Source organism: Sinocyclocheilus anshuiensis, unplaced genomic scaffold (assembly GCF_001515605.1).
Source record: "Sinocyclocheilus anshuiensis isolate Anshui unplaced genomic scaffold, SAMN03320099.WGS_v1.1 scaffold628, whole genome shotgun sequence".
Lineage (NCBI taxonomy): Eukaryota > Metazoa > Chordata > Actinopteri > Cypriniformes > Cyprinidae > Sinocyclocheilus > Sinocyclocheilus anshuiensis.
Window position 1 is genome coordinate 1,846,830 of NW_015555750.1, and position 25,250 is coordinate 1,872,079.

The following is a 25,250-nucleotide window of genomic DNA, read 5'->3' on the forward strand; positions in this document are numbered from 1 at the left end:
CAGGGTCATTTTATTCATATGTGCAGAACATACGCATAAATCACTTTAGTAAGCATTAACATATTTTTCCTCAAGAAAAATTAAATTGACAACATTCCAGAGAACAAACCACTAAATAACATGGAGTGAGGCTGTGGACGTCTTTATGTTTTCATAGTGCCATTAATTCTGCTATCACTTCAGTAAAATTATCACTCTTTACTGCTGTTAATAGGAAATATAAGCTTCTTATTTGAAGCTTATTTGTAGTTGCTATATTGCACATAGCAACTACAGAACGAGCAAAGATGTTCCATAACTAGAGCATTTATTTTTAGGCACTTCAATCAAAGGCCAAGGTAGTAAACTAGCAGTAACATTTGAGACTAAGACTATAACTGTCAAATCAGGTGCACTCTAAAATTAAAAAGCAACAGCATAAAAACGTCCTTGAGGTCCTACAAATAATGAAAAACAAACATGGATCAAAAACATTCACTTGGGTACAGGAATAAAAATGTGCATTACAATTCCTTTGCTGTAAATATTAACAGAGTATTGATTCTACACAGAAAAGAAGACATTCAATATCCACATAATTAGAATAAAGATACATATTATCTTTAATTTAAAGTGAGTGGAGAAACATAGCAGAATAAAAGACATACAGAATGCAACAAAGTCTTACAAACGGACACTAGACGATAAACAACTAACATTGTCAATATTTCCCAACAGATAGATGAGCTTGCAGGAAAAAAAACAGAGGTCAGAAAGTACAGAAAGAAAATACTGCAAAGGGATATCAAGTAAAGAAATTACTAATAGCCCTACATACAAGTAAAAAAAATTCAATCAATAAATGCTTTAACTGTTTGTTTTGACCATTATGGCCAATGAAACATGGCCACATAATCTTTCATTTGGCTCATTCAGAAACAAACAGTAATGGAATGTGCACAGAATGAACAGAACGCCCACCTTAAGTCAGATTAAAATACAAAGATGATATACATTCACAGCGTGTATGACTCAGAATGGTCATAACATTCTAGAAACCTTAAACAACTTTACGTGCATTGATTAAGATTATAACACGAAAATTAGCAGGGTCCTTTATACATTTCATGTAAACTATTATGCTACAAAGAAATTTCATTGCACTTTTGTCTTCAAAGAGAAACCAATTACATCAATTACAAAAGCAATTACAGAAGTTGAGCAAAACATTTTAAGATTAGAATGTGATCTATCATCTAACTGTCCAGTCCATCGAGGAACTCTCCTTCAATGATGTGCTCTAGGCGTTTCATGACCTGATCACTACTGGGCGGTGGGTAGTCGGCGGCATAATGCGGGAGGTGTGTGGAGGAGCCATTAAAAGAGCAGCACAGGGTGCTGAAGAACGGGACGAGATCCACGATAGAGCAGAGAGAACGTAGTGTGAGCAGAGGAAACTCCACTCGATCTGTGCTTGACTCTCCAGCTGTTCCATTCAGCTCCTGAACACACATTCAAGATAATTACAGACTGAGAATTGGGTCTATTTGTGAAAAAGCACCATATTTACTGGTTCACTGATGCTCTTTCACAGATACATTGAAGCATGTGTTTCTGTGCATGGAGATCTTACCCCATAGCGTCGGTTTATTCCATCCAGGATCCTAACAATATGCGGTTTACACTCTTGTTCACCTTCCAGCAGAGCGTTTCCTGGTCCATCATAATGGTCGACATCTACTTCAGGAATGAAAGCCCAGCGATACCTGCAAACAAACAAATACATACATACATAAAGTTCAGATATTAACAGATCATGAACAATGAATGTTATGGTGTGGAGCAGATCAGAAGCCATTTTTGTTGGGTCAGGCATTAAAGGTCACCTAGAAGTAAGAGGGAACCTATTGACCTTTACTGATAGCTGTCAATGTTGGGGCAACTATGACAGTCCACTTAGGTTAATAATGTAAAAGAGCTAACACACACACACACGTTTGTTTCTGTGAATTGTGGGGACTTTCCATAGACTTCTATTACTTTTATACTGACCAAACAATATTTTCTATCCCCTAACCCTAAACCTACCCCTTACAGAAAACCTGTTTGCATTGTTACACTTTCAGATAAACATCATTTACTATTTTTAATAAGTTTTTCCCTCATGGAGACCGCAGGCCGGTCCCCACAATGTCAATAATTTCAGGTTTTACTATCCTTGTGGGGACATTTGGTCCACACAATGTAGATTTCAAGTCTGATATATTCTCTGACAGAAAGCTTAGAATTTAGCACAGTCGTATAAACTTGAATGGTGATTTTTGGGGTTATTTTGGCAGTAGAATTAAACCATTTTCACTGTACGGAAAATAGTGGCTTTAAAAGATGTGAGGGCAAGTAAATGATGACACAATTGTAAACTTTGAGTGAACTAACCCTTTAATTCTTACATACACTATAGTTTGGGGTTGATAAGATTTTTAAATGTTTTTAAAATAAGCGTCTTATGCTCACTAGAGCTGCATATAAAAACAGTAATATTGTAAAATATTATTACATTTTAAAATATTTTAAAATGTAATTTATTCCTGATTCAGCAGCCATTACTTCAGTTTTCAGTGTCACATAATCCTTCAGAAATCATTCTAACATGCTGATTTGGAGCTCAAGAAACATTTATTACTATTATCAATACTGAAAATAGTTGTGCTGCTTAATATTTTTGTAGAAAACGATGTATTTTAATCTGATGTACTTCAGGATTATCTGATGAATAGAAACTTCGAAATAATTGCATTTGTTTGATATTCAAACATTTAAAAATGTATTCACTGCCATTTCGAATCGATTTAATTTATCCTTGCTGAAAACAGTAAAAATTTCTTTAAAAAAAAAAATCTTACTGACCCCCAAAACTTTGAACAGTAGTGTATATTTTCTCATGTGGCCACTGATTCTGTTCTTAAGAAGTTTAAGTAAACTAAAATTTGACAATTCATACATTTTTTTTCTTATTTATCACTGCTATGGCAAGAGTAAACGGTGCCAAACATGCAAACACACAGTTCACTGGAGTCTCACATTTGAAACAGAGGCATGTGCTCAGGAGGGAAGGACACAGCGGTGTCCAGGAACTTGCAGGCTGACAGGTACATGTCCAGCTCTGCCTGAGGGAAGAGTAGACCATTCTTGTCATTGCCACCCCGCAATTTACTCCTGAAACAGAAAGATATATATTTTTTAAATGAAGGGCCAAAATACATACTAACATCATTTTTCAAAAAGGAAGACTCACTTTGAAACTTTATCATCCAGTAGTGTCTTCTGAAGGCGGTTAAAACTGCGTATCTGAAATATTAAACAAATATTCAAACTGCACCCAGAAATAACATGCAAAACAACTGATTAAGCATTTGAAAGCAACCAAAAAACAAATACTCTTAGTGCAGCGTATTTCTTACCAGCTCAGTGACCATGATTGGCCAGAGAGAGGTGAGATGTTGTGGTGAGATCCTCAGCAGGAGAACACGGAACATGAGGAACATCTGGGCTGACACTGATGGGGTCTGTCCCACACGCAGGTTCTCTGTTAGACGCTCTAGAATATATTTGATAAAGAAAGTGTTAGCTGGACATTTTTCTATTGTACTTTACAAGAAACCTTTATTTGTTTTCCACAGACTGAGTGATACCTTGAATGAGAGGCAAATAGAAGTGGTACTGGTCATTCTCTCCACTAAACACGGCAAAAGCCTGTCGTTTCAGTAACATAGGCTTCTGCTCAGCGCTGTTGAAGAGCTTCAAAGAACTGCTCTGCATGCCTGCACATGGTACAACATGAACACACACAATACAAGTCAATACACTGATCATACACAAAATAACTAATGCAAAAGAATGTACATATACTCACTCATCAAGTCTTTGAACATTGTCTTTTCATGAGTCAGAAGATGGTCTATGATGGATCTCCAACTAAAGCACAATATGTGAGTTTAGTGGCTTCAACATCAAACTCTTGATTTTGTTGTTTATTTGCTGCATTTATTTGGTCAAAAATACAGTTAAAACAGTAATATTGCCAAATATTAGTACAATTTAAATAAATGTTTTTTTATTTTATTTCTATTCATCAAATAATCTTGAAAAACAACCATCATGTTTTTCACAAAAATATTTAGCAGCAAAAACTATTTTTAACATTGATAATAATTAGAAACATTATTAACAACAGAGTACTACGTAAATCATGTGACTGGAGTAATGGCTTCTAAAAAAAATTCAGGTTTGCCATTACAGGAATACATTACATTTCAAAATATTTTGGAGTAGAAAACAGTTATTTTAAATTGTAATATTATTTCAAAATATTACTGTTTTTACTGTATTTTTGATCAAATAAATGCAGCCTTGGTGAGCACTGAGCATAGGTTAGGAAAATGATTTGAGCAATATTTGACCATTTTGACATTATCAGCATGCCTTGAAAATTTTGAATGTTGTGCAAGTGTATCTTACTGGCAGGAACACAAGGACTCCATTGTGAAAAACATTGGGTCCATGAAGAGTTCCAGCACCTCTTTCTTCCATGCTCGCTTAGTGTAGGCATATCCACTCAGACTGCTCAACAACTGAGCACCCGCACAGAAACTAGGCACGTTATAGGCACTGAGAAATAGAAATTGAGAAATGAGTGAGTTTTAAATGAAAACTGCCATACATATGGCCACTGCCAAATTAACAATGAATAGACCAAAGCTTTCTAATTGAGCACTAACTAAGCATTTTTAATCACTATCGCAAGTGTATAATTTTTGGCATACTCACCTGTGATTTTTTAGATAGGGAAAAACGTAATACATAAGACGGGAAATAAGAGGCACGGCTTTCTCCTTCTCATCACTGCGATAGACCATGTCCAAAAGAGGAGCCAGAACCTACAAATAATTAGCACAAATGAGAACACACTGTTTATCTGTTGAAATTCTGAAATTCTTGATACCTGTCGATTTTGTCTAATCACATCAGCATAAATTAAATTCAGTCAAATAAATACTGCCATGTTTACTTACAACTGCACTTTATAATTTAATTAATACAATTATATTTTCTTATTATTTCTGCATTGCATATCATTTTTGCATTAAAGGCATTTAGATTGTTTTTCTTCTTTTTTCCCACCCAATATTGCTACAACAAATTCCATTCAATTACATCTAGAGCCCTGTGTGTGTGCATTTCTTCTTGTCTCTTACCTCAGCAAGCAGAACCAGAGCTTGTACACTGAATACAGATGGTGCTGAAGATGACACCATAGCACTGCCCTGGCCTGCACACTCTGAGAGAAAGACAGAACCGAGTACATTTTAATACTGCCTCTGTTCACAGTAGACAATATAGCTAGGCAGTATTATTATCAGATTATATCTGCAATACAGCAATGGGCATTATACTGAAAGCACATGTATTTCAGTGTAGGTTTACCCTCAAACTCATTGGCATCATGGTCATCTTCATCTCCCTGAAGACAGACTTGAGGCTGTGCTTTCACTTCCAGGTTACGACTCAGCCAGCTAGTCTGCTCAAGAGACGAGCCAGCCACAGCTCCCACAGCTTCTAGTATGCGCTGGCTCACTTCCTGTTGACAGTACAATTACTATGTACTTTAACAGGTCAGTAAAGAAATATGCTGGGTTATGTTTTTCTCCTGCTTAGCAATCCAGACAATGAGCAGCAAGACATGTCTGTTTAAACTTTTAGTTTTCACTTACTATATCAACACAATACTGGTTTTGCTCTCTCTCGCTGTACCGGTCTTACCTGCAGTTCTTTAGTATCCCTCTTGTTGTCAATATTGGGAAGTCTATTTACACAGTCATTAAGGATGCTGCAATAGTAAAATAAACAAAGATTGGAGTTTCAAAAGATGTTTTACCTTTCAATAATATCTAACAATTGTTTCATGTAATTATTAACAGATCTCTAAAAGAGTTTTCTGGCTGCCTTCTTCTTGAAATGTTGCATTAGACAACTAGGCAGTTTCATACTGGTCTATTTGCACTGGTTGTACTGGCACCAAACGGTCCAGGACATGTTATGCACCAGAGGTTAATATTTAAGATTAGGGTTTGTTCAAATCTCTGAACCTAAGTATGAGAAAACGTAATAGTGACCACATAATTTTATTTACCCGAGGAGCAAGAACTGTCCAGGAGGGGCGAGATTAAGCTGGATAGATTCTCTGAGCAGACAGAGGAGAGGATTGATGTTCTCCTGAAGAGCTTGAGCAGTGAGACTGCAAAAAAGACCATATAGGACATTTCCATCAATATTGCACTAAAAACATTCACCTTGTACAAGAATATAGTCGAGGGTGGATCTTCCATTAAGTAGCATTAACTTTAGCCATCGGCATGAATTAGATTTCAACAGTTCACTAGACTTTGGTAATTTTAAAGTAAATGACATCATATGATAGCAAATAATATAAGGTACAATTAAAATATGAGAATGATGTTACCTTTGAATGTAGACGTAGCTGAACTGTAGCATTGGAATGTCAACTAATGCAGTCTTCTAATAATTAGAGAGTAAACATTAATAAATGATGTAATTCTACAGGTAAATGTACCATTTTTTTTTAATTGTAAAAATGCAGATAATTTTTTCTTAGGGTTAGGATATAGTACTTATAACTAGCTGTATATAAAAACAAAAGATTTTTATATGGAATGTCACCATTTAGACTGCTACGTAAATGTGTGCATGCAGTACCTGATCTCCTTTGATCTGATGGGGTTTCTTCACCACCTCTCTGATGAGCTGCAATATGGTGTCCGTACGGAGTGTGTTTAGTGCCTTCACTAGGTCCACCAAGGTCATTTGAGAATCACTAGCATCTGGTAAAATCTATGTATGCGTACACAAACACACACAAAATGTAAAAACATAATTCCAGACACCTACTGGATATGTAATTTTGCATTCTGATATCTATTGTTCACCTTGTTTCTGGAACGTCTTTTGCGACTCTTCCTGCTACTCCATACAGCGGCCACAGAGGCCATGACCTGCACCCCAAACTGCTGAGTCAGTGGCATCAAGAACTCCAGAACCTTTTGCCTCAAGATCTACAGAGAACAAAAACACATGACTGGCACCACTAAGCGGACAACAATACAGCAACATCTTTATGTAAACAATTTTTGTTTAGTTCATGTATCAAATATACCTTTGTGCCTTTAAAATACACAGAGGTGGGTGAGGCTCTGCTGCCATGGGTGGAGTCACAGCCCTTGACCACACCCCAGAGTAAGGCCATGCTGCTAATCATGTGCGGAAACTCCTCCAGAATGGCATTACTAGCATTTCGTAGGTCTGGAACATCACAGCCTGCAGTCTACAAAACAAAAAACAAAACAAAACAAAGCAAAACAAAACAGATGAGAACAGAACAAAACAAAACAAAACAAAACAAAACAAAACAAAACAAAACAGATGAGAACAGAACAAAACAAAACAAAACAAAACAGATGTGAACAGAACAAAACAAAACAGTCACATTAGTGTTTTGAAGTTTCAGTGGCAATCCTGGCATTTTTGATACCCATGGCAAGATCAGACTTGTTTGCAACTACAACTGTATGTCAATGGATTTATATTAAGAAAAGAAGAGTATTTGGTTGAATTTTATAATGTGATTCGTTCACACTGACTGTGATATGCCAAACTGTAGACAGTTTTCGCAAATAAACCTACAGTGCTGTACAACCAACATGAAAGTGACTTAGTGACCTTCAGAAATGTAATCACTGTCAGTGTGAATGGATGACACAACAGAAATTTGGCTCCCTAAATGAATGTCCAAGTCACCTTTGCCAGGATCCGCCACTATTTGCTTTAGCAGGTGCTTTTATGTCTTACTTTCTTGTGGTCTAGAAGACAGTAGTGTGTGATAGTGGTCAGTCCTTCCAGTAGTGTCAAAGGATAGTCAGGCGCTATGTTCTCCCTCTTTAAGGTACCACTAAAGAGAACAACGAAATATGCATTCAATTCAAGCTATGGTTGCAATAAAACAACAAAAAGTATTTATTGACACCTTATCGGTCAACACTTAATGTGCACCCGCTCTCACACAAATGCAAACAACCACACACATTACTTACTTGTGTGAAGCTTTGATTCCATCGTGCTCGTGCTGTTTAACAAGCTCATCCAGGTTCCTGCAGATCTGGGCAATTATGGGTGATACAATGATGGCCAGTGATCGTCCTAAATACGGCAACACTTCACAAAGCAGAGTCACCCAGGCTGGGTGCATGGCACAGCCATACTGCGGGTGCAAAGCTCGGGCTGCTGCTGACACAAACATACCCTGAGCGGTGATAGGCTGACTGGCTACGTAACGCACTGCTTTGATGGACTGCTGGAACATCACAGCTGTTTGCCACTCTCGAGCCAAGGCTGAAGATGGCGGTTCTGCACGTCGATGTGGGTTGGAATTGCTTTGATCATGATCTTGTGCTTTGGTGTGTGGTGGACACACGTGGTGCTCCAATACAATAAGAACCTTCATAAGTTTCAGTAGGGCAATCTGAAGTGGGTGCTCAGCCCAGATCCCATCCCGGCCAAAGTTGATCAGGCTCTCTTCTGAGATCTCCCCTTCATCTCCTCCTTGGTCTTCTTCAGGCAATTTGTGCTGTTCTGGCCGATCAGCTCTCTGGCAGACATACATGGAGGCGGAAAGCGTTAGAAGGACGTATTGTTGCACGTTGTAGCCCCAAAGAAGGTTGCGCACCGCCTCCAAGCTAGCAGTTCCCTTTGCTTCCCCTATTTGAGCTTGCTGGGCCACCCTCACCAACTGGATCATCAACTCTGTCAGCACCTCCACACTTTTCACCTGGACCTCCCGATTGGCCTGGAGTTGGCGAGTGGGAACGCTAGCATAGGAGGGATAGTGAGAGCGGAGATAACGCATACACAGGCAGGTGAGTAGCTCTAGCAGGAGAGTTGATGAAGAGGAAGGAGAAGATGGTGAATGGAGAGGAGAAGATGCTGGCTGGGATGGGTCAGGAGTGGCTCCACTTGGTGGAGTTGAGGTCTGCAATCGGCCGTAGAAGCTGCCACCGTCCTGAGCCTGACGGTGCCGCTGCAGAAGGTTCTGGATGAGGTTAAGATGGGCAATGGAGCTACAGTCCAGAGAAGTACTGGAGAGAGCCTCCACAAATGGCCCTGCACTAGTCCGGAGGATGGTGTCTAAAATAGTAAAGGCATAGAGAATTCGGCTGCTCTCGTACTGCTGCTTATAGAGCAGAACATGGCGGAACAGCGAATCTACTGCCTCACGTTTCTCCTGCTGACGCTTGAGCAACCGGGACTTGACCATAGCCTCCAACTGACCATCATCTTCATCACTTGAGAGCGAATCCGAAACCTGCGTGCGTTCTGAATCGACCCTCTGCAGGCCGTTGGCCACACCCTCCTCCTCTACGCTACCATCATCATGGCGCTGCAAGTAAGGGGCGGAGCTTGAGCTGGAGATTTCAGTGGAGTTCTGAGTGACACTGGTGTCTGCAGATTCGGTGTGTTCACTTTCCTCTTCTTCCTCTTCTTCTTCATCCTCTCCCTCAGTCTCTTCGCTCTCACTCCGGGACATTGTTGGGGAGTCTGGAGGCGTTAGTTCTGGATCTCGTTCCAACTCTGCCCACAGTGCTTCACGGTCTACTATGGTGATGCGTCTGACAAGGCTTTCTTCTGTTTGGCAACCGGGAGTTATGTTGTCTCCAACACTTTTTGTGATGGATCTGTCTCTCCAGGTCAGTGCCTTTAAATTACCTAAATCACATATAAAGTAGAATCAGACCCCACAGCGAGAACAAGAATGAACTCTTGCTATTGCTTTCAGTCTTGAATGTTATTTGTGCAAATTACTATATTAATTATTTTAGATATAGTGGTATATTACAGTTTACTTCATATTAGTCTCGTGTAGCCAGACCTTCAGACTGACGTCAGACGTTTCTGGGAACCTTGGCTGCTTTGAATGGCCTAGGAACGCCCAAGAGGCCATATGACTGACAGGTGAACCAACCAATCACGTTTCGTTTTGTGCCGTATCATGTTTAGGGGCGTAGAAATGTCCCCACAATAACAGACCGGTGTGTAAAACCGGATGTATTTTAAAGAGTCTATGCCATGAACTTTACATATTTCACATAGTTTTGAAAATGTGGCATTGAGTTGATCCTAATAAGCGCTCATTGTCACAGTTGTAAACACAACGTTTTTTTTCTTCCATAACGGGGTTTGGCGCCAATACCATCTTTGTTTCCAGGTGGAATGTTAAAGAACGCTATGCACGTTTTCTTGAAATCTGTAGAATTCAACCAATCAGATGCCGACTTCGAAACTCCTGAAGTGTTTTGAATTGAATTTTGTGTGCCATATGCATCAGACGTTCAGCCAACAGTCCATGGGTGTGACGTCTGAGGCTGAGACTAACTTCATATTATAACTGCCTTACATCAATTTAAATGGATTCTTATTGCTAATTACGGATTCAAATTTTTACTACATAAATCTGTTTAATTTCAGTTTTTACACTGCAGACCTAAAAATGTACCTTCTAAACTCAAGCATAGGTAACACTGTGTGTAGTGATCTGGTATGTGTGCATGTGTGTGTTTTGATTCCATACCAACAGAGAGATTCTGTTTGATGCTTTGTATGGGTGAGCTCTGTGTTCTGGGGTCCAACAGTAAGAGCAGCACCGGTTCCAATATACGGACCACATCATTGAGAGAGAGAGCCCGCACCAACCAGTTCTGTGCTGCGGCACTAACACTACCATCCTGATTGTTCAAACTATCTAGTACCACAAACAAAGACCTGAAAAAACAGAAAGATATAGTGAACACTAAGTGTATATGGCACAAAAATATGGGAGAATATTACTGAAGTAAGCAAAAGTTTAGATAAGAAATATGTATATGACTTGTCAAAGGAGCGGCTGAGAGAAGTGCTGCGATTGGTCTGGATCTCTCGTGTCAGGTGCCACAAAACCGAGAACCTGTGGAGCGCCTCCAGACACACAACCTAACACACATACACATTTTAATAAATGTTTATAATTGTGTGTAGATGTATTAAATGAGGAAAATGCAGGACCTTGTCTCCACTGAGTAAACCCAAGCAGATGATGTCCTCGCAGATGGATGCAGATGGAGTCAAGCAGTGAAGCCGATAGAAAAGCTCCACACAAGATACGTGATGCTCTCTACACTCCGTGTGCAGCTGAGCCCATAAAACCTGAGATACACGCTACAAGAGAAATAAAACGAGAATTAAAGTGAAGAAAAAAATGTCACATTAAGAAAGTCTAATATTAAGGAAGGCAGCTATTTTTTATGTAGACGATAGGCACACAAGTACAACTCCTATCTACTTGAATGGAGAAAGACTGAATTAAACCAGTCAATATTAAGTTTTAATAACATGCAAATTTAGCACTAAAATTGTACATAATACTATCATAAATGTTGTGTTTTTTATTCCTTAGCATGCTAGTCCGGGTAGTCCAGCTAACATACATGCACCTACACAGAATAAAAGGAAATAGGCGATGCTTCTATCAAAAGGGCAATTGGTTCTATTAACTAAATTGCAGGACTTCCACAAAATCATAAAAAACCATCCGGCGGATTTCCTAACCCTTGTAATGTCTCTGGAATTAGCCATTTATATATCATATTTTTTCTAGTGCTGTCAAACAATTAATCGCGATTAATCGCATCCAAAATAAAAGTTTTTGTTTACATAATATATGTATGTGTACTGTGAATATTTATTATGTACATATAAATACACACACATACAGTATATATTTTGAAAATATTTTAATGTATATACATTTATATATTTATATTCTTATATTTTATATTATACATAAATATATTTAATATATAAAAATGTATTTAAATATACACAGTATACACACATATATTATGTAAACAAAAAGTTTTATTTTGGATGCGATTAATTGTTTGACAGCACTAATTTTTTCAATTCACAACACATGAAGCTATACGAAATGCAACGTGTTACTCATAATGTGTTTTACCAAGTAAAAGTCTGTGGAATCCTCCAGAGTTTTGAGAACAGCTGGGTAGATGGGAGGCAGGGTGACCATTTGCAGCTGTCCGCTGAGTGGGTTTGCATCAGAGTTCTTATAACGTTGATTTTTATCCTGAATGACGAGGGCTAAAGACTGAGAGTGATTGATCAGCTCCAGCAAAGAGGAGATTGCAACATGTTGCACCTACAGACACATAAAAAAAAAAGATTTATTAGAAAATGATTCAGTTTTGGCAATGCAACCATTAAAGGTAATTTTTTCACGTCAAAATACTTTGTCCTACTGTGCAGAGGCAACTCTAAGTAAGCGATTTGTAGGCCAACGATCCTGAATATAAACAGTGCATCGCTATCAAAACATTGTTCTGTTTGTTTGACAATATCAACTTCTGACTCAACCAATAGTGTAGGTTTGGGGGTGGGATTATCTGTTTCTAAGAACATTGGTAGACGATGGAGTGTGTGGAAATGTTTAAAAAGAAATTAAAGGTGGAAATAACAGACAACAAGGTTTTTGAGAATATCATCTTGTATGTTCCATTGAAGAAAGAAAGTCCTATATCCTTGGAATGACATGAGAATGAGATGATAAGAGAATTTTCGCTTCTGGGTGAACTTGTACCTGGTAGTCTTTCGTCAGGCAACACAGAGTCATCAAGGACCTCAGCCAGTCAGGAAGGGTTCCCTCAATCCCTGAGGAGAGAAACGCTCAGTTTTTTGTAGAAGAACAAATCTGTGTGCTGTGACATGCTACATGAAAAAACATAGTTTAACGTAGCAGTGGAATACATTTCCTTTATTCACCTGTCTTGTTGAACATAGATGTGTGCAGGTCTTGGTTCTCTTCCTCAGTGAAATAGACGGGAAATGTTGTGCATTCCAGTAGAAGCTGGCAGACCACAGTGAAGGCCTGGCGGCACAACTCCGTTATCTCCCCTTTGCTCTTTGACTGGAAATTTCCCATCCACTCCAACTCGGCTGGTCTGTGGTCTTTACCTCCATCCCTAGAAGACCCATGAAGGACATGGATCCTCAGTTTACTAGGGTTGAAGAACTCAGCAAGTCTGTCTTTGATTAAACCCAAGTCTCGACTCCCTTTCCGTTTTGATGGAGACCGTTTACTGCCTCTAGGGGAAGCATTAGGATCTAGCTGATTTGCTTCTTCCTGTTTCTTCTTCTCTGGATCCATGACATCTAACAAATGCCTGAGAGATGAACATGAGTGAGAGAGAGAGAAAACGAAAAGGCAAATACAGTGAGCATGCATACTGCTAGTTGCAGGGCCAGAAAAGAACACTATTAGTATAGGGCCCTCTGGGGGCCTCAACAAACTTCCAAGAGGGATCATTTAAAACATTTAAAATAAGACAAATCAAGGTTTAAAAGTGTGCCTTCTATGTAATTAATAACACTTAATGGGAACTTTTGTAATGAATATAGATTTTTCTAGTTATGCCAAACTTTTAAATAATTTATTGAGTAGAATTTTTGAGAAAAAAACAATTTTTTTGAATCCTTATCATCGATCGTTATAATCCTTATCTAGTAAATTATAAAAAACTGGAAGAGTCTTTCTGGAGTCAGAAATGTTCCAAACCACTTGCTTACAAGAAACTGGGCAATAAACACTGCTTATGGCTTACTATTTTTAAAAAGTAGTATGAATACAAAATGCAATGCCAAATGTTACATTATTGTCACATGACCTCACTATGTAACATTTTATTTAATCCATCCAGTTATCTTAGTAAAACAAATATTTTGCTCTTTTTAATCAAATTATATGCAAAATTACACTTTTTTGTGCATTTACCACACTGCAAATTGAAGGTCAAGTCAAGTGCATTGCATTCTGGAATATATTATTCCTTGCCGTATTTTCTGGTTGTACAAGCACATTTTATCACATCTACCAAGTAATTTCAGTATTTCATGCATACAGAAAATATGCATATTGGGCACACACAGTATACACTGAATTACCTTGTGATCACAGATGCCAGTATGTCCTGCACACATTTGGACATGTTTTCTATAGTTCCTCCTCTTCTCCACACATCCTCTGCTTCAGGGTTCACATCAGAAGCAGCATCTGATCCATTACGGCCTGGTAGGAGGTGCTGTTCAGATGGAGATGCACTAAGGCCTAATCCACTGTCTTCAGAGCGCAAAGGAGGGTATGGAGCTACTACACCTGGCTCTGCCTCTTGTGTCTCCTGTCCATTTAGACCGCCCTCACTGGAGCTGTCATCATGGTTACCATTCACCTGGTCACTTTCCTTGACTTTGGTGTTGCCTGTCATCACAATCTGTATTTGTACAAAAATAGAGCCCTTTTAAAACACACATTTCCAAACTATAATATGAATGGCATCTAAACTTTAATTGTCTGATCATCAAAATTATACACTAAATGCAGTTGTAAAAATATACACTACCGTTCAAAAGTTTGAGGAGAGTAAGTTTTTTTTATTATTATTATTCTTCAGTAGGATGCATTAAGTGACAGAAAATCTTAAAAATAAATGCTGTTCTTTTGAATTTCCTATTAATCACAAAAAGTACCCCCAAAATCCACAACAATATTACACAGCCCAACTGTTTTCAACATTGATAATAATTAGAAATGTTCCCTGATCGTGATTTTTGAAGGATCATGTGACATTGAAGACAAGGTAATGGCTGCTGAAAATTCAGCTTTGCCATTATTATTTTAAACTGTAGTAATATTTCACAATATTACTGTTTTTACTTTAGTAAAATAAATGCAGGCTTGGTGATCATAAGAGAAATATAAAAAAAAATCATATCAACCACCAAACTTTTGGATGGTAGCGTACAGTAAAACTGACCAATCTTACCTGTGTTTGCTCCAGATCTTGTGCCTGTGATTCAGCCTCCATGTCCATATAAGCCACAGGCATCTGGGTCTTACTGAGCACTTTAAAACATGCTCTCATGGCCTGCGTGAGCTCCTGTAGGCTAAGGGATGTCATGTGACTACGCAGTGATTGCAGCATGCTGCCCAACATCTGTGGCAGATACTGCGTTTGAATCTCCGCATAGAGTTCCTAATAAGAAAGCCAAGAAGTGGAATGAGACCAAATGACCAAAAATTTGTAAAATCTTTCCAAAGATGAACCACCAGATCATACCAAAGGAATAACATCCAACAGGAAGATAATGAGCGTTGAGAGCTCAGTCACTGAGGGAGGGCTACTCCAGTCTTTAGATGGATGCTTCCTAGCTGGATCACTCAGTGAGCTAAGAAACAAACATAATAATAGGCATCATCACATCATCTCATTTATGTTCATGTAATGCTGTTTAGTATGAGTTTGTGTGTGTTTACCTGAGACAAATCTGGAAATGTCTTGTCATGTAGTCCCAGAGATAATTGCTGCTCATAGCACTCACAAGCATATTGACAGTCTTTATGATCTCAGAGGAGTTTTTATTCTCCTTGATTTTACTGCACAGATAAGTGAACAATCAGAAACAGCATTCATTGTTGTATTAATTATTTTTGTACATCTCTACTACCATTCAAAAGATTTGGGTAAGTACGACTTTTGGAAAGAAGTTTCTTATGTACACCAAGGCTGCATTTATTTGATAAAAAAATACAATAAAAACAGTAATATTGTAAAATATTTTTACAATTTAAAATAACTGTTTTCTGTTTTAATATATTTAATACATTAGTTGTGTTGCTTAATATATTTATGGAAACTGTGATACATTTTTGCAGGATTCTTTGATGAACAGAAAGTTCAAAAGAACAGCTTTTATTTGAAAGCGCCATCCTGGCACTTTTGATAAATTTAATGCATCTTTGGTAAATAAAAGTATTAATTTCTTTAAAAAATAAATAAATAAAAATCTTACTTACCCCAAACTTCTGAATAGTACTGTATATTCACTTACAGCAAATTGAAATTATACATTTCATTAGTATGTTAAGGTTCAAACAGGGTTTAGATCTGATTGGCCAGTTGCAGCATTTTGCAGTCAAATAGGTTTCTATAATAAACCATTAAACTGGATGTACAGGTGCATCTCAATAAATTAGAATGTCGTGGAAAAGTTCATTTATTTCAGTAATTCAACTCAAATTGTGAAACTTGTGTTGAACTTTTCCATGACATTCTAATTTATTGAGATGCACCTGTATGACTGTTATCCCTGACAACCAGTTTTGAACACTGTGATAGTTTCACATGTTTCTTAGCACTCTGCAACCACATATAAACAAAGTTCAAATTTATTTGGTAAATGGGAAAGTAATACGTGGGATAATGTACAGTCAGGCAGTCATTACTGTAAAATAAACCCCTTTAGGATGATAAAAGCCTGATCACCATGTCAGGTTAACTCGGGATAATGTACATTATCCCTCACTCATTAACTCACTAAAGCAGGTTTTTACTTCTATTTTGAACCCTCGTGTAGTATTAGATCTGGACCCTGACATTATTTGTGTTCTCTGGTAATCAAAACCATGACAGTGGTGTTGCTAATACAATTCTCTACTAGTTAAGCTACGGGAAAAAAAATGAGCATTGATTCCTTCCCTCTGACCTGTTGAGTTGGCTGCCACTGAGGCTGGAGTTGAGATTGTCCTCTCCCAACATCACTTTACAGTAGCTGTAAAAAGCTCTGACCACCTCTAGCAACACATCAGACAACACCAATGGCCCTGTGTGTGTGGGAGAATGCAAAGATATACATAATTATAAGTAAAGTAAAGCTTTTTACAAATTGAACTATGTGGGTGTATTTACCTATTTCAGATTTGTCCAGCAGGCTAATGATGATGCGAAACGGTCTGAGATACTCTATTAGATTGTCTGGGTTGGCCTCTATATCTTTCTGCTTCAGAATATTCACCACAGCCTATGAACAAAATGTCAAATAGGAGTTGTGTTCACCATACATGTACAGAATGCAAACACTAACATATAGGGAATGTGTAATGTGAACTGCAGTTCGGTAACACTTTAGTATAGGGACCAGTTCTCACTATTAACTATTTGCTTATTAGCGTGCCTATTATTAAAGGGGTCATATGATGCGATTTCAATTTTTCCTTTCTCTTTGGAGTGTTACAAGCTCTTGATGCATAAAGAAGATCTGTAAAGTTGCAAAGACTAAAGTCTCAAATCCAAAGAGATATGCTTTATAAAAGTTCAGAGTCAGCCACACCTACCTAAAACGGCTCATTCTAACACGCCCCCACATATCTACCTCACTATGTGGGAAGATTTGCATAACGCCGCCCAAATGTTCATGCAAAGAAAGAAGGCGCAACTTTTAGTCTCACTGTGGTATTGTTGACGCTGCAGCCATGTCGTGAAGACGCTGTGTGCTTCGTTGTGAAAGCGAAACTACTTTGTTTGGTCTTCCAAAACAGGACGATATCCGCTTCGTCATGCCTAGAGCTGATCTGTGCTGGTCGCTGAGGGAATACATCAACTTTCGCCGTTCTCGACCCCGCCGCCTCAGCTCACTCTAGCCCGGCCTCAGTGCACGCTAAGCTGGGGCTTCCCCTCAAGCTAGGCCACTGTGTTTTTCGTTGTGAAAGCGAAACTACTTTGTTTGGTCTTCCAAAAGAGGACATGACTACAAATCAGTTGTTAAGTTGTATTTTTCTTTTTAGCAGCATCATATGACCCCTTTAACATATTGGCTGTTTAGAAGTGCTTATAAAGCACATATTGTGCATGACCATATTCTACATACCTAATCCTACCCAATACTTAAATTTAACAACAACCTTACTAATTATTAATAAGCAGCAAATTATGAGTTTATTGAGACAAAAGTCATAGTCAATGGTTTGTTAATAGCGAGAATTAAACCTTAAAATAAAGTGTGACCCTGTAGTTCTAATTGAAAAACATTGACTAAGCTGTTATGTAATGTAATTTGAGTTGAGTCGAGTGAGTGTGTTATCTTCTATACCTGCACCAGTAATTCTCTGGAATGTGTACTGAAGTAGAATGCAGTGTATTGCTCCACAGTGTTAAAGCGACTGGAGTCTGCAGCCACCATTCCTCCTTTGATGTCTAAGCCTGAAAAAACACAGAATCACTCATTCAATACTTTTCAATTTTGAGCCTAACTATTCTTTTAATAGATAAATTCCATTTATTTTATGAAACAGTATTTCTGTGGTATTGTGTAATTTTCTGGAAATTTGTCAGCGATACCGAGCATCCATGCATAGAGGCGTCGATTCAGAGACATGTCTCTCCTGAGCAGGGTGAGTGAGGCAGCAGACACCACACTGATCAGCTCATCTTGATTTAGTGGAATAGCACATTCCTCAGGATCCTACAGACAGGATTATTTTAATAAAATATTTCACAGGTGGTCTGGGACAAGATGACTGGTTACACAAATGTAGATGGAATTAAAGAAAGAAAGAAAAAGAAGGATAACCTGGCAGGTAGTGAAGGGGAAGAAGTAGAGAAGGATTTCCAGCATGTTTCTCTGGACCAGAACATTAGAGTCTTGTAAGGCAAGACAAACAGCTTTCACCTGGAGCAGAGAGATGGGGAGGTGTACATTTCAGTTACGCAACTCCTTTAAAACAACAGACCTTAGTCAGAGTTAGACACCATGTGTAATTTGAACCAAACGTCTGGCTGTGAGGAAATAAAGTACAGTCTGTAAAGTAGAGTACACACTCACCACTAGTCTGTGGTCTGTCCCAAGCATATACTTCTGTTCTCGAGCAGTGACTGAGTGGTCAAAGTGTGCGACGATGAAGAGGGTGGCTGGGAGCCGTACCAGAGGACATATAAGCAATGAACCCCACAATGCCCCATAAAACACAGACTGACCCACCAACACTGACAACTTCACAAGCAATGCATCCGTCCTGAGACAGGAAGAAAGACAGTTAAGAACAATAATGAGTGCTGTAATGATAACGCAGCATTTTCTTAAAGGGATAGTTCACCCAAATATCAAAATTCAGTCATCATTTATTCACGCTCATGTCATATTTTTGTCTTCAAAATATCTTTTGTGCTCAACAGATGAAAGAAACTCATACAGGTTTGGAACAACATGAGGGTGAGCAAATAATGACAGAATCTATTCCAGTAACATTGTTTAAATAATATGGGGGGTTTTAACATTTTCAATGTAACATTTCCAATACTTTCAAACAGTAGCTTATAACATTAATCAATGTTTAGTCCATGTTTTTTTTTAAAGCTTGCCTTTTTTCTGACCTTCCACGTTGGCATCCATCCACCATATTCTCTGACAAACTTTATGTCTTGACTAATCTAAGTCTATGAAAGTGCTTAGATATCCCATGTGCTTAGATAATTTCAAAGGATTTATTCAAAAATATTTTAAAATGTTGTTGCTGGGCCACTTACAACAGTGACACAAGAGCTTGTATTTTAAGATCAATAAGGATGCATACTTTTACTCCAAGTTAATCAATGTAATCTCACTTAACATTCAATTGGTTACAGATTAATTGAGGCACAGTTGTAGTGAAAGTAGTTCAGGGTACAATAATGAGCATGTTGTAGAAATATTAATAAAGTTTAGGATAAAATCTCTGAGGTGTCACCATGAGAATCATTTATTGTCTGGTGTTAAGTTGCACCTCTCATAGACCTCCGCGCCCTCTTCTAGTCCTGGCAGTAGGCCCATGATAAAGGCCTGCAGGCTGGGTAACAGCGCCCTCTGAAGAGGCAGGAAGTACCGCTCATACAGCGTCAACAGAACTGGCTTCACCGACATCGCTGCATGACCCAACAATGGGAACAGTCCTGAGCTGTATACACATGAACACAAAAATACCACCATAACTGCTTATGAAAGTGAATCTGTTAACAAAATGGGGTTATATTTTAAATATTTAAAAAATGCAAAATGTGTGTTTGCCTATTTTGTATCAGTTCTCATTATTACAGTAAAAAAAATCATTAATATTATTATAAGATACTATTAATTCACTTTAAATATACTTTAATATTTAAAATATATTAATACATTTATAGTACATATTAACTTGTGCTGATATTAATGTAAGTGAACATTTTCTGCACTGCAAAGTAATGCAGTAAATGTGCTTATTTGTCATGAATATAAAAAAAAAAAGTATTAATTTTCTTTTTTTTTATTTTGGGGTGAAATATGACCTTCACATTTCTATGTAGGATTCACCCAGTGTTTATCATTGACACTAACCTGTATATGAAGAGATCCTTGGCTAGCCATTTTGTGCCAATGATTTTGAAAATGACCTCATAGGTCTCAAGTGCTTTGAGATGGACGCCGCTGGGCAGGGCAGGATGCAAACACTGAGCCAGACGCTTCCCGATGATCAGCCGCCGCGGTAACAGCGAGTACTTTAGATTACTCTGGAGAGCCTGAGAAACACAAAGAATGGAAGAGCAGAGCAGGATGGATGGTGTAAATAACTGCAAAATTATACTGACTGGTCAAAGTTTTAAAATCATTTTTTATAGGTATCTACATATATATATATATAAAAAAAAAAATCTTACCGACTCTAAACTTTTGAAAGGTAGTGTTTATATAAAATAGTTGAAAATGACTGTACATACATACACATACTATACCACTAAAACAAGGCTAATTGTAGATTGATTACATCAGTAAAAAAATGACTGTCAATCTAAGTTACTAGCTTTCCGCACTTCAACACATATCTCACTCAGCAACCACGTTTGCTGAACAGGTTTCAAACAAACTACCAACAAGATCTCAGAGGAGGAACTAGGCTTGGTTTGTTATTGCACAGCTCTTGAAACATGTTTTACAAGACATACCATCAATAATGTCACCTGATATACAAAGTGAACATACTTTGAGTATGTTAAAAAGGAGACTGTTGATCATAGCATCACCTTAGATGTCAAATATCTGAAACAAATACATAAAACCTAATAGATATCACTCCTATCCATGTTGTTTTGTAACTCGTGTAATATCCGGAAAGTCCCACTGAGCAAACAAAAATATCACATGCCATGTAAAGGATAGGGAGAGAAAGAGAGAAATTTTAATAAGACACCAGGTTTTTCACATCTGCACATAAACATTGAAATGTGTTTAGAAAAAAAGGAAGAGGAAGGTTGAGATGAAAAGTACAGTATTTGTCTAATCTTAAGGACAGTTTACACATGTCCTGTTCAACTTATTCAAATCATCTGCACTTTGAACATGAGTGATGTGTTTGAGGTCAAGCAGTAATGTTATACCCTATGCCTTTATTCAACAGAACTGAAGATTATAAAGGAAAGTCTCTCACTTCTTAGACTGAAATAAGCAAACTTCCTCCTCTACTTGCAGAGGGAAGTAAAGCCAAAGTGTGCCTTTTTAAATTCTAAAATACTTCTCTACTAGTTTAATGTGAAACTATAGGTAAGACATTTATAAATTGATTTCTCTGAAACATAAAAACTGTCTCTGCTGAGCTTTTTAAAAAAGGAATCAGTAAAGAGCTGAAAGAGTTTTTAAAAAGTTGCTCATATTGACTCTGTTTTTCAACTGAAGCGAATGCTCACCTAAGTGTATTGATTTGTTTTCTCCAGACTTTACCTTGTTGAGTTTTCCTAGTGAGGAGATGAGATCGGCCCATTCACTAGATGATTCAAAGTTCCGCAGCGCCTTCTCAATGACAGCTGCGTAACTGCGATAACGGTAGTCATTCTGAAGCTCGGCTTCCTCAGGATCCATCATGCCTCAGTCACGTCCCAGCATGCTTAGCATCTGTCTATGAAACAAAACAGACTTCTCAGGAGAAATCCTGCATCACAACTCATGAGTGCACAAAGAAACAAATGCATCAAAGTAGGGTGAAATCCTGCTAATGACAAACAACTTCTTAAATAGAAATGTAGCAGGGTTAATAGCTACAGTGGTGCATACTAAGGCAAGTATGAGTTTGAACAAACTACTAACCTTAAGTATTAAACTGTGTGCTGCACACATAAACTATACTTCAAAACATATGTGGCTTATTAAGGAGAGGTGTGCTATCACTTTTCTAAGCAATCAGGCTTATGATTTTTACCTCATGCCCAATACATGGGTGAAAAAATTCAATACAGTAAATGGAAAGAGAGAACCAAGACATATTTAGTTCCTAGAAATCACAGAGTAAGAAGAGTAAGCAACCCTAGCAACTCAATTATGAACAATTTTCCAGATTTTGTGCTGAAGTTAAACCAAACCTAAAAGCAAGAAGAGAGCAGCTTTTCATTGTGACATGATGGTGTACTATTTAAATGATGCTGAACAAAATCATGCCACAGTAAATGGACAATTGTAAACCAAGTGTATACCAAGTCTATAACATGACACTATGGCAACAGAGTATATTGTTGTAAACACATGCCTGAAACAATTTATACTGCTGTTTAAATGTTCGGGGTCAGTAAGCTTCTGATGTTCACCAAGACTACATTTATATGATTAAAAATATAAGAAGAACGGTAATTGTGAACAATTTAAAATGACAGTTTCCATCATTTTATGTTTTCAGCAGCCATTACTGTACTCAATTTCTCAGTTTAAAAAAAAAAACTCTTAAATGGTAGTGTAAACATATCAGGGGTGTCTTCTCTCAAGGGTGGCACTGCCTCCTGAAAAACAACTGGATGATAAATAAATGACGGTACAAAAATAAATCAAAACAAGCAGCATATAATCCACTCATTTTTTCTAAAGTAATACTGTCCAACAGAGACGTCAGCGGATTACAGAGGGACACAGCGTCTCTTTTGCCTCCCTTGAGCTCATTGTTCTCACAGAGGTTCTAATACATGCCATGAATGCAGGGGGTAACAGCAAAATACAGGCAACAAATCACATGAGAGGAGTCAGTGCATCCATAGCACTATGATTGGCTGATTACACTGTCAATGTAATCATATTCACAAATCTGCAAATCAGCCTCAATGAGTCAAACTGGTGGAAATGAATGGAATAATTGCAGAGCAATGACTCTGAACATAACCAGTAGCAGTCAGAAGACATATTGACAAAATAATTGCAGAAGACGCATCTGCATTATTCTGTGTTGGCCATAAGAAATAAACACACACCAAAACCAACAGACAGTATAAAATAGATTATGGTCTCCGATTAGATATGGTGACATCTGTTAGCTCCCGGTGATAAAAGCCCTGAGAACACACACACATACATGCATGCAAACACATACTGTGACACTTACATTTGTTCAATCTGATGCTATGAGCATCAAATGGGCATCTAGAGATTTACAGAGGATTTAACAGAGAGAAGCAAGCCCCAAAACACGTGCCTGTTGAACACAAACCCACCTAAACAATCTGATTAATGTGTACTAGTACTCTTAATACTGCCTGTTCAGCTTTCTGTTCTTACCACCCAAAAATGTACAAGACAACTCCCATGATGGATTTACTCATTACAGTCCAATTAATAAGCTGCTGAATATCAAGTACTAATTTCAGTTCCTGCACTTCATTCACACATCAAAGAGATTTAGTGTATTGCAGGGGGAGGCACAAAGCCAATATAGCAAGCACAAACACTCACAATTATCCTGGCTTATGTTCTTAATATCATCAGCAGCTTACGGTCATTATAACAGCAGCTCATTAAAAAGGCTGCAAGGAAGCAACAACAAGCCTTTAAAATGATGATGGATGTTATTTATGTCTTAAAAATTACAGATACACTTTCAGAAAATAAGGTACAAAAATAGTCAGTGATGTGGTTCCTTTTCAAAAGGTAAATCTTTGTACCTAAAGAGTGCTAATTGGTACCTTAAAAATACATAAAAAGGTACTGCCCTAGTCACAGCTTTTGAACATTTTTTTCTGAGTGTACAGTGTTATTATTATCATCCAGTTTCTACATCTTATATACATACTGATGCATTTTTTGGGATTCTTTGATGAATAGAGCGTTCAAAAGAACAGTGTTTATTTGCAATAGAAATCTTTTCTAACATTATAAATGTCTTTACTGATACTTGTAAACAATTGAATGTGTTCTCTGCATAATAAATGTATAAGCTTAATTATCAATAAAAGTACTTGTTTAAAAAATTGTATTGACCCCAAACTTTTGAATGTTATTGTAAATGTCATCATCGCCCATTTACAGTACTCAGTTTATGCACTGCATATTGTGAACATTCTCCACCTTCTAAAGCAAGGAGACAGAATTGATTTGTCAGCCACTCTACAAAGCATATACACAACCAGCTCTCCTGAGGCCATGCATTTATGGTACAAAGTTGCACAGAATGATATTGGTCTATTGATCTGGTCATTAATCGTGCTCCTCTTAGAAGCATACCAGTGAAAACAGTGCACTGGGAGCCAGAGAAATGTACAGCAAACGGATATATATGTGCATGTGATAAATACCTAGGCCTTAATTTCAGCAGTTATAAAGGAGGGGTTTTGCTAAACTCTTTTCACAATATTTGAGCAACAGTTTCATTCAAGCAACAGTGAAGCAACACAACATACAGAGACCTGTTATGTAACTCAAATCTGTCCTTGTTGCATCCAGTGACTTCATGGCTACCACACAGAACATCATATCCAATATGCATATTCAAAGACTATTAAACCCTCATTCTTTGACCTTTAATCATTGCACATTTTCTATAGGTGTGGAATGGAAAACGTGTGGCATTATGTTGGATGGTTGAATGCATTTAAATAAAAATGATAAAATGCAATTAAACTAAAGAAGTACACATTTTTAACAAAACCTGTCTCACCTAGTGCTGGGACAATAATATGCAGCATCCATCATCACATATAAATCTTCTTTTTGAACTACAGCCTTGATTACAGAAATACTATTAGTACAGCATTTACAATAAACTACCCGTTAAAATTGTATGACATTCAATAGGCTACATGTCAGATGCTATTGTGAGAACTGAATGACTCACTCACTGCAGCAAAACAGGATGGTCGACAGATCACAGGGTCTTGTGCCAAATAACCTTACGATTTGAGATAAATCGACAGTTTAAAAACAGTAAAAGGCGAGCGCAAGAGTGGGCAGATACGCCATATTAATATTCAAAGCTGTAGCCAGCAAGAATTGAATCGCTCAGCTGATTTCCA

General features: G+C 37.8%; 1 protein-coding gene across 2 annotated transcripts; it reads right to left on the reverse strand.

Moving 5' to 3' along the window:
* On the reverse strand, positions 1 to 25,250 carry dop1b (DOP1 leucine zipper like protein B). Of its 2 annotated transcripts, none has more exons than XM_016467404.1 (39): positions 25,077 to 25,250; positions 21,709 to 21,883; positions 20,332 to 20,513; positions 19,745 to 19,915; positions 18,808 to 18,997; positions 18,556 to 18,654; positions 18,324 to 18,447; positions 18,076 to 18,185; positions 16,896 to 17,007; positions 16,693 to 16,810; positions 15,464 to 15,583; positions 15,267 to 15,375; positions 14,973 to 15,182; positions 14,095 to 14,420; positions 12,916 to 13,316; positions 12,734 to 12,804; positions 12,098 to 12,295; positions 11,146 to 11,298; positions 10,973 to 11,073; positions 10,676 to 10,866; positions 8,145 to 9,813; positions 7,903 to 8,002; positions 7,211 to 7,378; positions 6,984 to 7,109; positions 6,754 to 6,888; positions 6,500 to 6,555; positions 6,170 to 6,274; positions 5,800 to 5,866; positions 5,464 to 5,617; positions 5,235 to 5,317; positions 4,807 to 4,916; positions 4,498 to 4,647; positions 3,893 to 3,954; positions 3,672 to 3,800; positions 3,441 to 3,577; positions 3,275 to 3,327; positions 3,061 to 3,195; positions 1,613 to 1,745; positions 1 to 1,481 (listed from the first exon to the last, which is right to left on the reverse strand). In XM_016467404.1, exons 2-39 carry the CDS (start codon positions 21,847 to 21,849, stop codon positions 1,236 to 1,238), a joined length of 6,945 nt encoding a protein of 2,314 aa, XP_016322890.1. In that variant the 5' UTR covers positions 21,850 to 21,883; positions 25,077 to 25,250; the 3' UTR covers positions 1 to 1,235. The 2 variants fall into 2 exon arrangements, with proteins under 2 accessions (XP_016322890.1, XP_016322891.1); XM_016467405.1 differs by having other exon boundaries at positions 25,073 to 25,250.

Coding starts and splice junctions, on each gene's coding strand:
- dop1b (XM_016467404.1), bottom strand. CDS start 21,849: ATGATGGATCCTGAGGAAGCCGAGCTTCAGAATGACTACCGTTATCGC. Junction 4,917..5,234: donor CTCTGGTTCTGCTTGCTGAG/GTAAGAGACAAG, acceptor AATTATTTGTAG/GTTCTGGCTCCTCTTTTGGA. Junction 3,328..3,440: donor CAATCATGGTCACTGAGCTG/GTAAGAAATACG, acceptor TTAATATTTCAG/ATACGCAGTTTTAACCGCCT.